General features: G+C 48.9%; 1 protein-coding gene across 2 annotated transcripts; it reads left to right on the forward strand.

Moving 5' to 3' along the window:
• The first annotated feature begins 3,274 nt into the window (after window positions 1-3,274).
• On the forward strand, window positions 3,275-8,823 carry LOC136158084 (FXYD domain-containing ion transport regulator 4-like). Of its 2 annotated transcripts, none has more exons than XM_065919859.1 (9): window positions 3,275-3,388; window positions 4,581-4,686; window positions 6,340-6,403; window positions 7,081-7,113; window positions 7,228-7,251; window positions 7,932-8,006; window positions 8,111-8,147; window positions 8,409-8,446; window positions 8,632-8,823. In XM_065919859.1, exons 1-9 carry the CDS (start codon window positions 3,294-3,296, stop codon window positions 8,649-8,651), a joined length of 492 nt encoding a protein of 163 aa, XP_065775931.1. In that variant the 5' UTR covers window positions 3,275-3,293; the 3' UTR covers window positions 8,652-8,823. The 2 variants fall into 2 exon arrangements, with proteins under 2 accessions (XP_065775931.1, XP_065775932.1); XM_065919860.1 differs by having other exon boundaries at window positions 4,581-4,662.
• The last annotated feature ends 6,812 nt before the right edge of the window (window positions 8,824-15,635 follow it).

Genomic DNA, 15,635 nt, shown 5'->3' on the forward strand with positions numbered 1-15,635 from the left:
TCCAGGAGGTACTTCAATAATAAGGTCGAGGGCTGAGGAGTACGGTTGAGAAACATGAGCAGCAGTTGGACAAGAAAGCTAAGAGACCCCTGGGGGACCTCTAACAGAAGCGGAATGAAGGATCGATGAGAAATGACATCTCCCGGTATCTGTTTTGGGAACCCTTGAGCTTCTCTCCTCTCGCAAAGGTTTTAATCCTCACTCTTCGAAGGGCCTTCTCAAATGCAAATTAACAATGTCTCTCCCCTGCTTGAAGCCCTCCCTCCCAAGGTCCAGTGCCGGCTTGGTGGCCTCACTCTCTGCGGTCCGCCTCCACGGCTCGTCCCCCTCCTCCTCGGCCTCCTGAGCTCATCCGACGCTCTGTCCCTTCACTTCAGCTGTCCCTCACAGCCTCTTAAGGACCCTCTTAAAGACCTCTTAAGGAGACTGCGGCCATCTCGGCGGCAGGAACGGATAAACGGGTGAACAAAGGCTCCAGAAACGACTTAACCAGAACCCCTACCGTTACCGGCTGACGCAGAGAAGAAAGGAAAACTGCGCACGCGTAATAGGATGGCTGCTTGACAGCCACTCGCGAGAACCCAAGTAGGGCCAATCCGCACGAGGATGAGCGGGACCGCTTCCACGCCAGAAAAGCCCTGCCCACACGGCCTGGGCCCGCGCCTGCGCCTCACAGGCGGCTTTGCCCAAGGCCCCGCCTCAACTCCCTTTCCTTGGTGCCGATTGGCTGGAAGTCATCATAGTCCTGCTCCGAATGGCTGTTTCTCGGCCCCCTGCACGAGGGATAGTGGGTACGGATGGCATCTTGGAAGGACATTCTAAGTCAATGGAGTCTTTTTGACCGGAGTTGGCCGGAGAGTCAGGCAGTCACTGACAGCCGCAGAGACCTCCACATCCCCATTCTTGAGACACTCCCCACCCCCCACATCGTTTCAGTATCCCCTCGTCTGGAAGGCTCTTAGATCGCGCAACGTGACGGGCCCATCCTGCCGCCTCCCAAATGCGGAGGAGTCAGCCTAGACCGAGATCCAGGGAAAAGCCCTGGATCTTCAAATGGCCTCCCCTGCACCTTGTCTTAGACCCATTCACCTCCTACTCTCGCACTAGTAGGCAGGTGAGCGAAGTCAGGCTTCCTCCCTCCACAGGGTCCTCAAAGAAAGTGAGACCCATCTGTGAGCGAGGAGCCCAGCACCCTGAGCGCACACCGAGAGGGACCTGTGGAACATGTCAGCCAATGAAGTTAAATACACACCCAGATGTGAAAGAGACAGGAATAAGAACAGAGGGGCTCCTGAGGGAGACAGCACAGAAGTGGTCCAGGTGGGAGTTCAGTATTTCTGACTGGGAGAAGCCTCAGAGAGTTTCTTTGTCTTTGTTCTCTCATGAATGAGGTCTTTTCTCTCCTCTACCAGATTTATCAAAATAGACAATCAGCTTTCTACTGACGCCTGTGACATTCAGTCTATCTTCGAAGGCAGGAAAAAACACTCCCAACTCTGTGCCAGGCATACTAGCCACTTCCCTTTTATCTCTGGCCAACCTTAGCTAATTCCTGTTTTAGTATCTTTCTTCAGAAAAAGTAATGACTTTGAGGATGCATCTATGTTCTCCGCAGAGTAACTGGTAATGCTTTGAGAAGGGGAAAAGTATAATTTGGGAGTATGAAGAACTTTGGCAGTGATTGACATGAGCAGAAGAGAGAGTCCTGGGTGTGAGTGCTGATTTTCAGGTGGCCACTCTTGGCAACAGACTTCCCTTGTTCCACACAAGGTCCTTTGTATCATTTGCAGCACTGAAATCCAGAAGGGGAAGGGAGAGTTCAGAGCTGGATCTTGCTGCATTCTCTCTTTTGATTTTTGATACCTCTAGGCTGTCATCTGCATCCCTCCGACTGAGGCTGGCTCTCCATCATCCACTCCTCCGAACCTTTCATCATCAGAGGTTTGATTTCCCTGTAGGTCTCAGTTCCTCTCACCAAGCTCCCCATCTGGTAGATAAGAAATCAGGCCCAAATGGATGGTTCCAGAAATTGTGATAAGGAATGCATGCCCAAGAAGCAGGGCAAGTAGCCAGATCTCCTTGAAAGTGACTTCCTGAAAACAGCCTTCACTGCCAGTCCAGTCCCTCAGGAATCACATCTTGAGAGAGCAATTGTTCATCCTAAATACTCCAAACAAATGAGACACCTTTTTTTTTTTTTTTTTTTTTTTTTTTGCATGAGGTTTGGGAGATCTTATTTTGCCAACCAGGGATCGAACCTGGGCCCCTTGCGTTGGGAGCTTGGAATTTTAGCCAGTGGACCACCAGGGAAGTCCCCCGGAGACAATTCTTAATAATATACAAAGCTTGTAAAGTTTTCTACATGCACCTTCATGATCACTTATAAGCACTGAGTTTAACATCTAAGAAGCTAAATTCATTAGTTTCAGAACTAACTGATGCTGCTTCCAGTGTGGAAAGCATTGTTGCCCACCACTGAGTGTGTGGCCAGTCTTTGGGGCCTCTCAGATGGGACAGAAGCAACACTCAGTCTTAATGCACCTACACCGAATTCTGGCAAAAGAGAGAGATGAGGTGCTAACTCACCGTTGTGCTCATAGAAATTACACACAGGTAGCTGGGCTTCCTCTCCCTGGTTCTGTCCTGGGCTCAACCTGTCCTCTACCTTCAACCAGTGGCAATAACACCTGACACAGGTGTTTTCCTTCTACCTGGTAAAGGTGATAATATCTCATGGTGATAGAGATGGGAATGGAGGATCCTTCAAGTGGGCAGCAGTTTCAGGATGGAGTAAAAGTGCTAGAACCTTCTGGAGGAGTGGATCTGAGGTCTTTTTCATACTTCCTGGAGATCTTTCCAAGCACTTGGGACTTCAACAGTCCTCTTCCTACAAAGGCTTGCTTTCTTGCTGTTTGTTTCTCACATGTTGAGTGTGAAAACTTGAGCTGAATTTCCACTCTGCTACCACAGCATACAATGTAACCTTGAGCAAGACTTTTTATCTTCTCTGGAGCACAGTTTCTCTCATGCTGCAGGGCTCACTGTGTGAATACAAGGGCCATTCCCAGCTACACAAATAGCTCCTGTGAACTGAGCAGCATAATCAGATGTCATCACAGCACATACTCAGAGTCAACTCAATCATAGTTCCCACTTCATGGATGAGCAAACAGGCTAGGAGAGGTAAGTTGCTCAAGTGCATATAGCAAGTAACTAACAGAGCCTGGGATTGACTTCAAGGTATGCACTATTAATGGTTTTTCTGAATATTGAGTTTCACAGACTGTCCTTACATGGGGCCTGGGAGGCATTCATTCCACAAATACAAATTGAGGACCAGTCATGGGTCAGCCCCTTGCCCCTGCAACATCTCCACCCCAAACATCAGGTAAGTCCTGTTGTTACTGCAGTTTAGAGAAGAGGGAACTGAGGCTTGGAATGAAGGAACTGATTGAGATCACCCAGTGAGCTAGTGGCAAGCTGGGGCCAGCTCTTTCTGGCCCCAGAGGCCCTGATTTAAACTGTACAAACTGAGTCAAGAATAGGAAGCGCCATATAAGGTTTCCGTGAGGAGGTGCCACGTTTGTACTAGGAAGGTCCTCTCTGAATCCTCCCCACCCCCATCCTTCAGGCTCTGTCCTGCCCTCTGACCCTCAGCACCGTGATCCGCTGATGGCCTCCTGTCCTCAGTGACTCAACAATTCAATCAAAATCTATCAGTATCCATGACTGGGCATTGGGAGGGAATAGGGAGGCAACAGTCCTGTTTCAATTGGTCACCATGCATTGGAGAAGAGGGTAAAGAGAGAGAAATTAGGGAGGGGAGACAGGAGAATAGAGAGGCCTGGGGTCATCCAAGGTTAAGGGCACAGGTAGAAGGCATGTGGCGGGGTAAGGGACAGGAAGAGAATCTGGCCAGGCATGGGGTCCACAGAGGCAGGTGGCCCACTCTTCATCTTGGGGCTGGTGGTCCTCCTCCTACCCGCCACCTGGCCACCACCCTATCCTACACCCCTGCCCCCAGGCAGTAGGCAGGAACTAAGGACCTGGCGGGTGGTTCTGATTCCACCTTCTGCCCCCCTCCACCCACAGCTAAGTGGTTGTCAGGGCTGGTCAGAGGGTGGGCCATCTTAAGGGGCACCCATCAGCCCCATTTATTCCCCTCAATGAAACCCAGTCCAAGGAAAAGCAGTGAGACCACTGAGCAAAGGGAGCCTCAAGGCCTGATTCTTTGTTAACACCATGTTTCTGGGACACTCCCCTAAAGAAATTCTGGAACCCCTACTTTTGGTCTAAGTACCCAGAAATATCCTGGTCCCCTCCAGCACCTTTCTGGACCTCTCTTTTAGGGTCCAGGTGAGCTAAAGAAGCAGAAAGCCCACCTTCTCCTCATGAGAAGGGTCTGGGGCCCAGCCCACTCCCCACGACTGCCTTAGACTCTGAGCAGGCCTGGGTCCCTCACTCCGCTGTCCACCGGGTGTGGCAGTCTCCTTTAAGAGCACACTGGGGAGAGGGAGCTGCAGGAATCTCAAGGAATCTGACCAGTTCCTTCTGCCTGATAGTATTGTTGCCCTGGGCAGGCGGGGCCGCGGGCTTAAAAAACCGGAACCCACCTGGGCTGAACGCAGCCCTAGAAGCCTCCTCAGACCAGCCGGCTCTCAGGTGAGCTCAGGAGAAGCCTCTCAGGTGAGCAGGTTTCTGGTAGGACTTTAGGACTCCTAGGCAGAGGGATGGAGGTGGAGGGGTGGTCTGGAGTACCAGTCTGAGAAAGGGTATGATACCTGCCTAGGTATTCCCAGTAACAGATGCGTTTGGGGGTTTGGAGGACTGCCCTGTGAGCACCATCACGTGGAAGGTGGGTTGGGGGCTGGAGGAAACAGGAAGCAGTCTTTGGCTAAAGAGTAAAGAGGAGTTGCAACCCTCATGATCCAGGAATTCCAGGGTGATAGAAGGGGCAGGGAGAGACAGGCCAATGGAGGGCCCGGTTTACAAATTGCTCAAAGCCAAAAGACCCCCATGTTCTGAAGGAGCAGCTTAATAGTCCTGACTTCCTACTGCAAAAGGATCCATGTACTTGTGTAACATGTTTCAGTACTTCTTATGTGCTTGGCACTATTGTTAGGCTCAACATATAGTAACTCATTTGACTCAAACATAACCTTAGGAGGTTGCTCTTATAATTATACTCATTTTTACAGGCACTGAAGCACAGACAGGTTAAGTAACCTAGCTGAGTCACACAGTTATTAAGTGCTGAGAGAGGAATTCTCCGGCTAGCTGGGCCCAACACATAATAACTGGGGTTGGGATTTGGAACACTGACAATCCCTATGCCTGCCTGAGGCCAATAATAGGCAGAAAGCTGGGAGCATCTTATCTCAAGGACACAACCACCCTAGGGACTAATAAATGAAGACAGGACTAGTTCCCACCCTAAGGAGAAAGAAGGGGCCGTGTCCCAGCCACCAGGCACTTTCCTGCTAACAGCAGTCTGTACTCTGAGAGTGGAATTTGAGGCTACCTGGAGTGTGGTCCTTGGCCAGGGCTGGGGTGGGAGGCATTTGCCTGCACCCAGTATCTGCCCCCAACTCCTCCGCTTTCCCTGTCCCACCGCTCACTCAGAGGAGTTCTGGGCATGCCCTATGTGTGCGCGTTCAGTCGTGTCTGACTCTTTGCGACCACATGGACTGTAGCCCACCAGGTTCTGTCCATGGGATTTCCCAGGCAAGAATACTGGAGTGGGTTGCCATTTCCTTCTCCAGGAGATCTTCCCAACCAAGGGATCAAATCCACATCTACATTGGCAGGAGGGTTCTTTACCACTGCACTCCCTCAGAAGTCCGGGCATGCCCTAGCTGGAGGCTGTCTTGGACTTCAGCCTGGTATTGCCCCAGGCCCAGATCTTTGGAAACAATACCTCAAGTCCTTTGAGCTGGGGGTCAGGAAGGCAGGCACCAAAGCCCGAGTTAGAGCAGTCGCCCTCCTCCTGAAGGTGTGTCAGGCATCTGATTACCAGATTTTAACAAAACAGACCTCATATGGCACTTACTACTGGGTTGGCCAGAAAGTTTATTTGAGTTTTTCCATCAGATGATACAGAAAAACCTGAACAAATTTCTTGGGCAACCCAATATGTGCAGGCATCGCTCTGCAGCTGTATTAGAGTCGCAGTATTACAAGTATTAGAGGTATTACTATTATTAACTCTAGACAAGGACACAGAAATTAGTACTTTCTCATGTCCACCCCACAAGCAGCCTTGAGATTTGTGCCACTGGGCTCCATGAGTGTGGGGCTGGTCGGGGCTGTCTGATCCCAGCCTGCTCTCTTCTCCTGCAGACCGGTCCTGTGTGCTGCTGTGTCATGGAGGGAGTGACCCAGGCCCTTCTCCTCCTGTTGGCTGGTGAGTCCTCCCAGAGGCAACCCTGCTGCCACTCGCTCACCAACAAGGCTGTGAAAACCAGGACAGCATCTCATAAAGGGCACCTGACGCTGAATAAATGGGTTTTCATTTAGACTGCCAACTTAAACATAAAGGAAGTATGGAGTTGGCCAAAAGGTTTGTTCGGGTTTTCCGCATATCTTACAACCCAAACGAACTTTTTGGCCAACCTGATTACAGTAAGGTAGATGTTCCCAACATTATCCTGAATCATGGAACTTTGGGGAACTGTAATCACCTGTTGGCAAGAAGAGACCAGTGTTCCCTACTTCCTTAGGAGGCAGACCATTAGCCAGGATCTGGGAAGGAAGCTTTTCAGGAGAGGGTAAAGATACCAACATACCATCCCATTTTGAGTATAAGAAAGAATAACAGGAAGCCTGAGAAATAGCAGGAAGGGCTGGGATGGGGGAGCGGGGCACAAAGGCCAGAAAATAGGAGACAAAATTCAAGGTCTGTTTGGCTTGGGGAAGGTATGAGGAGGGGAATCAGTGACCTTAGGGTCCCCTCACCCCCTGCTCTGGTGCCCCAAGCAAGGCTGGTTGATCTTTTGCCTCTGGACTGGGGTCCTGCCTGCTGATTCATTTTGAGACCAGTATCATGAATTAACACCCAGTCCCTCTGCTTCTCTCACCCAGGACTGCCTGTCTTGGATGCCAGTGATGTGGTTGGTGAGTGGGGCCCTAAACTGCTCTGCTGGCCCTGTCTCCACATTTTCTCTCTATGACCCCACATCTTGCCTCCTGGTTCTGGTCGTTAATTTTTTTTTTTCCCCTTTCCTGCAGATAAAGACAGTCCCTTCTACTATGGTAAGAGCTGATATCCCTTGCCCCTGACCCCTACCCTTGCCTATGCTAGACCCCTTTGCTAGAGTTGGTAAGGGGTGATATGAAGCCCAGTGTAGACAGAGCGGGGCTTGAGGGAGTGGGCAAGGAGGGGCAGAATGAGGATAAGACTGGAAATTAAAGAATCAGAGTGTTGGATCAAAAGAACGACAGATCAACATGTAACGTCATCTTTGGGAGAACTTCCCTCCAGCAAGGAGGTAAGGGGCCTGCAAGATGTTTAGGAAGACTCCTGGGAAAGTGGCTGAAGGCAGCTGGCTGATCTCCTTCCTTTCACTCTCTCTTCTCTTGCCTTCCCCAGGACCAGCTCCTTGCTGCCCTACAACCCCCGCAAGCAAGTGTCCTCTCCTTCTGCCTGCCACTGTCCCCCACACACCCTCATCTTCCCTGGGTCTCAGCTGAAATGCCACCTTTCAGCAAAGCCTTCCTTAATCACTCTTCAAAGCCTCTTCTTTTTCTGTGCATTTCTGCTTGATTTTTCTTCCTAGTACTTGTTCCCACCAGATATGACATGATGTATTTATGAGTTTGTCCTGCTTGTTGCCTGGAATTTAAGTGCGTCTGCATAAGCAGGCGTGCATAACTATCTGTTGAATGAGTGGGGTGGAGCCAGGCTGATGCCAGCCCACTCTCCATTCCTCTAGACTGGGAAGGCCTGCAGCTGGGCGGGATGATCTGTGCAGGCCTCATGTGCATCGCTGGACTCTTGTTTGCCCTGAGTGAGCAGTGGGACTAGCAGGGTCGGGTGGAGGTGGGGAGCGGGCGGGAGGAGGGTGGCCCAGGCTCTCTGGGCTCTTTGCACTGGCTGTGTCTTCCTTCACAGGTGGCAAATGCAAATGCAAGAACAAGCAGAAGCACGGGTGAGACAGGGCCCTGTTTTGTGTCCTTTGAGCTAGGCAGAGCAATTTGTGCATAATGTCCTACAATTGGAAAAAGAGGACAGAGTCCTGGCTGTCCCTGGGTTTGCAGTAGAATTTGTTATTCACAGATAATCAACCCTGAGGGGGCCTCCGTCAGAGAAAGCTCTGACCCTTCATATTGTTTAAATTGCTACCAGGAATCTTGGTGGGGGAAAAGGACAGAAAGTTTGAGGATGCTAATCTGATATGTTCCTTTCGCAGCTCCTTACCTGAGAAAGCTGTTCCACTCCTCACTCCAGGTGAGATGGACTTCTTTGAGAGCCTTCCTGGCACTCAGGCAGTACCGCCATATAATTTGAGGATTAATACATGTTATGCTATGTGTAAGGCAGGACTGTCCTGAACCAGTCAGCCTTGGGGATGCCTAAGGCTGAGGATGTGTCTATGGAGTTTGTGAGGACCTGACCCCACATTCTCTCCACAGGCTCTGCCAGTACCTGCTGAGCACAGGATCGGTTTCATGACCTTCCCTGCACCGGCTCCCATACTATCCCCTTCCCCTTGGGGGCCTTACCCACTCAGGATGGCTTTTCTCTCTGTGAGTGGGCCCTGAGGCTCCCTTCTGATCAAAAGGCTGTCCAGAGCTTATTTCTAAATTAAATTTCTCTCCCCCTCTGATGGACTTATGACCTTCTGTGGGTCTGGTTGGGGATGGGCAGGTTGGGACAAGACGATAAAATCTTGCTCAGGAAAGTCCAGACCACTCAGCTGGGGTGGGGTGGGGGATGTCCCATGGATGGCTGATGCATCTTGTGGCTGCATGTTTGTCCTGAAGCCCATTCCCAGCATTACCCACCCCCACTTTGAGGACCTCCTGATAATTGATCTCCTGCCTCATCCACGCACCACACAAGACACTTCAACATTATATCAAAGAACATTACAATTTCCACACCTTGCCTGAAGACCTTAGAAGTCCCTGTGACCCAGATCCCCATGACTTCCTGTAACCTAGAATGATCCCCAGTGGTTTGCCCTCTGCTAAGACCCCAGCTTACCCAGTGAGTGTTCACACAATCCAGGAAATGCAGTTCTTCCTTCACTGACTCAGCCCAGTAAAACCCTTTATAACCCTTAGAGCAACCCATGGACTCTTCCCCTTACTCCAGGTAATGTCCTGTGAGACCTTACTATGAGCAACATCCCAAGAAGCCCTGCAGAGTGCATTTCCGAACCCAAAACCATCCATGCCACTCTGGGTCTCAGTATGTGCAAAGTCCATTCCTGGAATACCTTATTGAGAGGCCCCAGCATGCATGGCATAGGGCTGGGGAAATGGCTTTTCCATCTTAGCAGCCTGTTCATCTGCAGCCTCACCCCTCTTGCCGACATCCATACCCTAAGATGGAAGGAGCTGAGGCCTACCCTGCCCAGCCCCTGCTCCTGGCAGAAACCCTGGGGTGGAGACAGGCCAGGGCAGCAGTGGTCTGCCCTGTCCCTGCCAGGCAGTGGCTCACAACCCGGGTCTGAATCTGGGCTGATGGGGCAGCCACCTGCCTTGATGTTGCTTCAAGCCACCTCAACTGGCGGCATGGAGTGCATGCTGTTGTGTCTGACTCTTTGCAATCCCATGGACTGTAGCCCACCAGGCTCCACTGTCCGTGGGATTTTTCGGGCAAGAATATGTGGAGTGGGTTACCGTTTCCTCCTCCTGGGGATCTTGCCAACCTAGTGATCCAACCCAAGTTTCTTGGGGCTCTTGCTTTGGCAGGTAGTTTCTTTACCACTGCACCACCTGGGAAGCCCCACCTCTACTGGTGTCCTGCTCCAAACCTTCCATTTCCAGGGTGTTGGTACCAGATCCTCTGGAAAGTATACTGTGTCCAAGACCTGTGGGCTGGGGTTAGGGTGCCAGCACAAGCGATTCTAGAGGCTGAGGAGTCCGCCTTCTGGTCTCCAGCCCTCTCAGGTCCTAAGGTCTAAAAATGATCTGTTTAGGGCCCTTGATCAGGATACATAAGCAGGGTGAGGGGACGGTTAGAAGGCTGGCCCAGAGCTACAGCCATTACTCCAAGAACCTGAGGAACTCGGAATACCTGGCTGAAATTGGAGCCATTCACTGTCCAAGGTGAGTAGAGGAGCCCTAGTAGGGTGTTATGGACGTGGACAGCTGTGCCAACCTCATCACCCACCCAGACAAGATTCTTTTTTTTTTTTTAAGGCCTCAGCATTAGGAGTCGGATAGATATCATGAAAAAAGTAAAATGAGTGTGCTGCAGAGGCCCGGGTGCCTGGGCAGCGATGGGTGATGTAGTCAAGTCATAAAGTGACACACCTTTGAAGATGAATCTTCAAAGTGGAAAGTGGTCAAAGTGGAAAGGGGCCAGTCGCGCAAACATCTTTCCTGGTAGAGGAAACTTTGGCCTTTTTGTTTTTTGAGGACCAGAGGAAAGTCACCGTGACTGGTACATATGCGAGAAGCCCCGCCAAATCCTGAGTAGAAATTCTAAGAGATCCGCAGCTGCGTAGGCAGCGGGACCAGGAAGAAGGCAGGGCGCAGGCGCGCCCAGGGGAGGGCGCAGCCCTGACGCGACATCATCTGCCCAAACGCGGTTTCCGGCCCCGCCTTTCCGTTTTGGGGAGTGGGCCACTCCTTGAACGCTGGCGGCTGCTGATGTGAATAACTGCATTGGAGAGTAAAATTAGCTCCGCCTAAAAAAAAAAAAAGCAGTCTGTGGCCTCACTTGGGGCTAGAGTGGCAGACGCGGATGCAGTATTGTCAGAACGCCCTCTTCTGACCAGCAACCATTCTCTGAGAAAATTAGGTCTCTACCATCGCAAAGGGTGAGGTGCTCTTCTGTCTGAAATTCAGTCAGTATGAAGGAAAGCCCCATTGCTGCCAGGGGAACCTGAGTCATTTTGGCAAGAGATTCAACTTCGAATGCCACCGGGGCGCCCAGCTCCGGAAGAGGCGTTTCTGGACGCAGTGTTCCACTTCCATCTTAATGTTTTGATTCGCCAGCTCCGATTCGCGGTGGAGACCATTTACACAGTTTTAATCTGCTTTCACCCCGCCAAACAGCCTAATTTCACCTAAACAAACTCCACAGTTTTTCTCACGCCTCATAATCCACTAAAGGGCACCATGTCCCCATAGTATGCCTTGTGCAGCTCCCTCACGGCCGAGTCAGTGAACCTGGCTTTGACCAATTACAGGGTCCCGCCTGGTGGTTTAGGTTGGTTCTACCTGTCCAAGGCTGAAGCACAGGGCTCATGGAGAACATCTGGGAGCCTGGGTTGATAGTGGGTGAGAAAAGTCACGGACTGCGATGGGAAGGTGGGGGAAGAGGGCTATGTAGGATAGAGTTGATGTTAGCCTGGTGTGGCTGGCGCCTGGTGCTGATTCCCAAGAGAAGCTAGCTCTCCTTTTTCCCTCCCACTAGGAAGGAGAAAGTGGGAAAGGTTAGTCAGTCATAGGACGAGGAGTGTCTGTTCAGGCTTTGCCGTATGGAATTACTCACTGTGCCTGAGCGCTTCTCCTTCAAGCCCCTTCCACTCCTCACCCCACCCCCACCGCGGGAACAGGGGGTTGGGGATTGGGAGGAGGCTGCCTTTTGTCATCTCCTAGATGAGGGCTGCCCAGGAAAGAACCAGAGAAAGCAAAGGGTAATTTCCACTTAGTTGAACACTTAGGTCATTATGGGCACTGTTATAAACACTTCCCAACCACCTATGTGATGGGGATTTCATATCACGGCCCTCTGTGCTTAAGAGGACACCTAGGTTCTCACAGGTCAAATTACTCCTGAGCCGTTTCTGAAGGACTAGGTTACACTGCCTTTCTGGTATTCACTATCTGAAAGAGAATCCACGTTCTGTACCTGCCAGGGGACTATATATATATATGTGTGTGTGATACACACACACACTTTTTCTTTAAACAATCTTGTTTTCTGATTGCATTTTTCATGCTTATTATCCAGAAAACTGAATAGTACAGAGATATCTCAGAAGAGAAACCAATTTCTTACTCAGCACTCAGAAATAAAGGATGTAAGTTTTGATATATAATGACAGTATTATATAATTCTCTGGAGCTCCAGGTTGTTGCATGAACCAGTAGGTCATTACTTCGTATTGCTGAGTAGTCCCAGGCAGTCCTCTTAAAACAAGGGAGGGCCTACTAACTTAGAGTTAATATGGTCTATTTTAAGACTAGTCATTTGAACACACTGGTATTTCTGTTCCGCAGAAGGTAGCAGTCTTTTACCCTCAATTTCTGTGTGTGTTAGTCCTTCAGTTGTGTCTGAATCTGCGACTCAATGGACTGTAGCCCAATAGGCTCCTCCGTCCATGGAATTTTCCAAGTAAGAATACTGGAGCGGGCTGCTATTCCCTTCCCTAGGGGATCTTCCCAATCCAGGGATTGAACCTGGGTCTCTTGCATTGCAGGCAGATTCTTTACCATCTGAGCCACATGTAAATACTACAAAGCTCAGGGTAAGAAGTGAGGGCTAACAGGTTAACAGGAGCATGATCCAGTTATCTTGGTTGGCCAATGGTTAGATCCTGTGCCAGATCCTATAAAGGCGTTTATCACTCAAGTCTCAACACAGCCATCAAAGGAGTACTAAGGTATGGTCAGATCTACTCAAAATGCACTAAAGATAACAGAAAACCCCTTATCTTACAGAAAACCCCTTCAGCTGAAGCTCCAATACTTTGGTCACCTGATGCTAAGAACTGAGTCGTTGGAAAAGACTCTGATGCTGGGAAAGATTGAAGGCAGGAGACGGGAGCGACAGAGGATGAGATAGATGGCATCACCGATGCAACAAACATGAATTTGAGGAAAATTTGGACACAGGGAGAGAGAACAAAGAAGAACAAAGAAGCCGAGGAACACCAAGGACTGTCAGCAGTCGCCTAGGCTGGAAGAGGCAAGGATTCTTCCTCAGAGACTTCAGAGTGAGAAGGGTCTTGCCAACGCCTTAATTCCTACTCCTCACCACCAAAACTGTGAAAAAATTAATTTTTCTACATTATATAAAAAAGTTACATGGAAACTTTACAACTCACAGTAACTGATGTTTAACAGCCAATTAAGACTTAGTTGAAGAGAATGATTGTAAGATAGATAAAAGGAATAAAGACATATAAGGAAAAGAGTATTAAATAAGATGCAATTTACCAGTGATTAAAAAATAAATTGATACTAAACCTGAAGTAACTTAAAAGTCTAATAAAGAGTATGCAACAACAGAAAAATCAGTATTTTTTTTAATCAGTATTGTAATAGAGAAATATTATTGAAAGCTTTCTCTTTGAAATTGGGAGTAAGACGCCCCCTGACCCCTATTTTGTTCAGCACCCTGTTTTCTAATGATTAAAAAATGAACTTACCTAAGTAAGCAACAGGGTAAGGCTAAGAAAAAAAAGTACCTAAGGATTAGAAAGAAATTAATCAAACTGCCATTATTTGCAAATGGAAGGACTTTGTAGTAAAAAAATCAAAGAATCAGGACCTCTGTAGTGATCCAGTGGCAAAGACTCCGCACTAACAATGCAAGGGCCTGAGCTGGCTCCCTGGTCAGAGAACTAGATCCCACATGCTGCAACTAAGACCCTGCACAACCAAATAAAGAAAAAAAGAAAATCCAAAGAATCTACATTTAAATCAGCATAAGCATTAGCAAGACCACAAAAGTCAACATAAAAAAATTTTTTTTTAATTCTGCTATTTCTAGTGCCAGGAACAAAACTTCCAGCAAAAGTAAAAGGCACCATTTAAAATATAATAAAATGCCTAGAAATAAGTCTAACAAAGTATGTCCAAGAATTCTTACACAAAATCTAAAAAAAAACTGTTAAAAGAGCCTCAGGATTTGATGTGTCTGCCAACGCTCGGAGCAAGAGGGGGATCTTAGTGCATGGCGAGCACAGTAGCTCTAGTAGCTTTTTGAATGGTAAACAGCTCCCTGCTACAGAGGAAGTGTTGATTTCTATCACACAGGCGGCTGAGCAGGCACCATGTAGTGAGACATCAGACACACCACACAAAACCATTAAGAAGTGATTCCTGGATGAAGCCTGTTCTGTCCTTTCCAGCAGGGCAACTTGCAGAAACCCTGCAGACTGCTAGTTCACCTGGTAGTTCGGTAGCAGCATTGTTTTCAAGTCAAGTAAGATTTCTCCAAACTCCAAAAGGTCCTGCCAAAACTCATGCTTCTTTCTTGTTGAGGCAGTGTCTTGACTTTTCCATTGGAGAAAATGTCAGTTTTGCCCAAGGCCTGAAGTCAGCAAATATGTCCTATAAAGGCTCAGAGTAAAAATCTGCTAGGGTTTGTGGGCCACATGGTCTGATGAAACTACTCATCTCTTGGCAGAGGTAACACAAGAGCAGCCTATCAAAGTAAATGAATGCAGATGGCTGTGTACCAGTAAAACACTATTTACAAAACAGGTCCAGATTTGGCCCATGGGCCCTAGTTTGCCAGTTGCTGCCCAGGAGTATTATACTAGACCCTAAAAACGTCCTTGACACAGCAAAGCCCTAAATTCCACGCACTACCACACAGGTGTCTTGCCAAGACCAATGAGTGGATTTGACAAGGTGATCAGTCTCCAGAGGGCAGGAGTTACCAGCCAACTGATGACAGACAAGAATGTCCATGTTATAAGGTCATTAAAAAAAAAAAAAAATCTTTTGCTTGATGCTAACTCAGAATGTATTCACTAGGTCAGGGGCTTCCCAAGTCCCAGAGGCTTATCTTTCCAGCAAACACATCACATTAAGCACTGAACTGCAACTGAGACAACTGCATGGTTAAGTTCCTGGTTGTTTGCTTTCATCTGCTGGAATCCATCTGCTTTCTGGGGACCAGACATGCAAATAAGGGCTAGGCTTAACTTCTTCAAGCCTTGGAGTATGGCTCTAACCCCACATGTTGCACACATCACAATTTCTGTTCACTGTCTTGGATGGGGGAGCCCTTTCTGAGAGGTTCCTCTTAGCCTTTCCTACCACTATGACTTACTTCACAAGGACCCAAGTGTGTTTCCGGGTGGGGGAAAACCTATTAGCTGCCAAGGATACCCCTTCCTACTCACTCATGGAGATAACCTGAGGAGTCTTCACCTGTTTAATCCAGTGACATGAAACTTGGGCCTGTGAATCCTATCACCTGGCCTTCCTATGCTCCCACTCTAACAGAAGTTGGCATTAGATGCCTACTTCTAGACTACCAATGCAACAGCATGAGAGATTTGGGTCACTTCTTACCCTTGGCCTCAGAGGAGATGTATACATTTTCTTTACCACACACACATTGGTGCAATGCTGCCAGGCCCTTCCTCCACTCCCTCTGATGGTCCCAGGGCCTGAGACCTGGCTCTTTTGAAAATAGAAGATTCTGCTTTTTCAATCTGCTTTTTGCTCACATAAAGAGAAGCAAGTGCTGAGAGCAAAAGCAGACACACACCTCAGAA

Source organism: Muntiacus reevesi, chromosome 2, assembly GCF_963930625.1.
Source record: "Muntiacus reevesi chromosome 2, mMunRee1.1, whole genome shotgun sequence".
Classification (NCBI taxonomy): domain Eukaryota; kingdom Metazoa; phylum Chordata; class Mammalia; order Artiodactyla; family Cervidae; genus Muntiacus; species Muntiacus reevesi.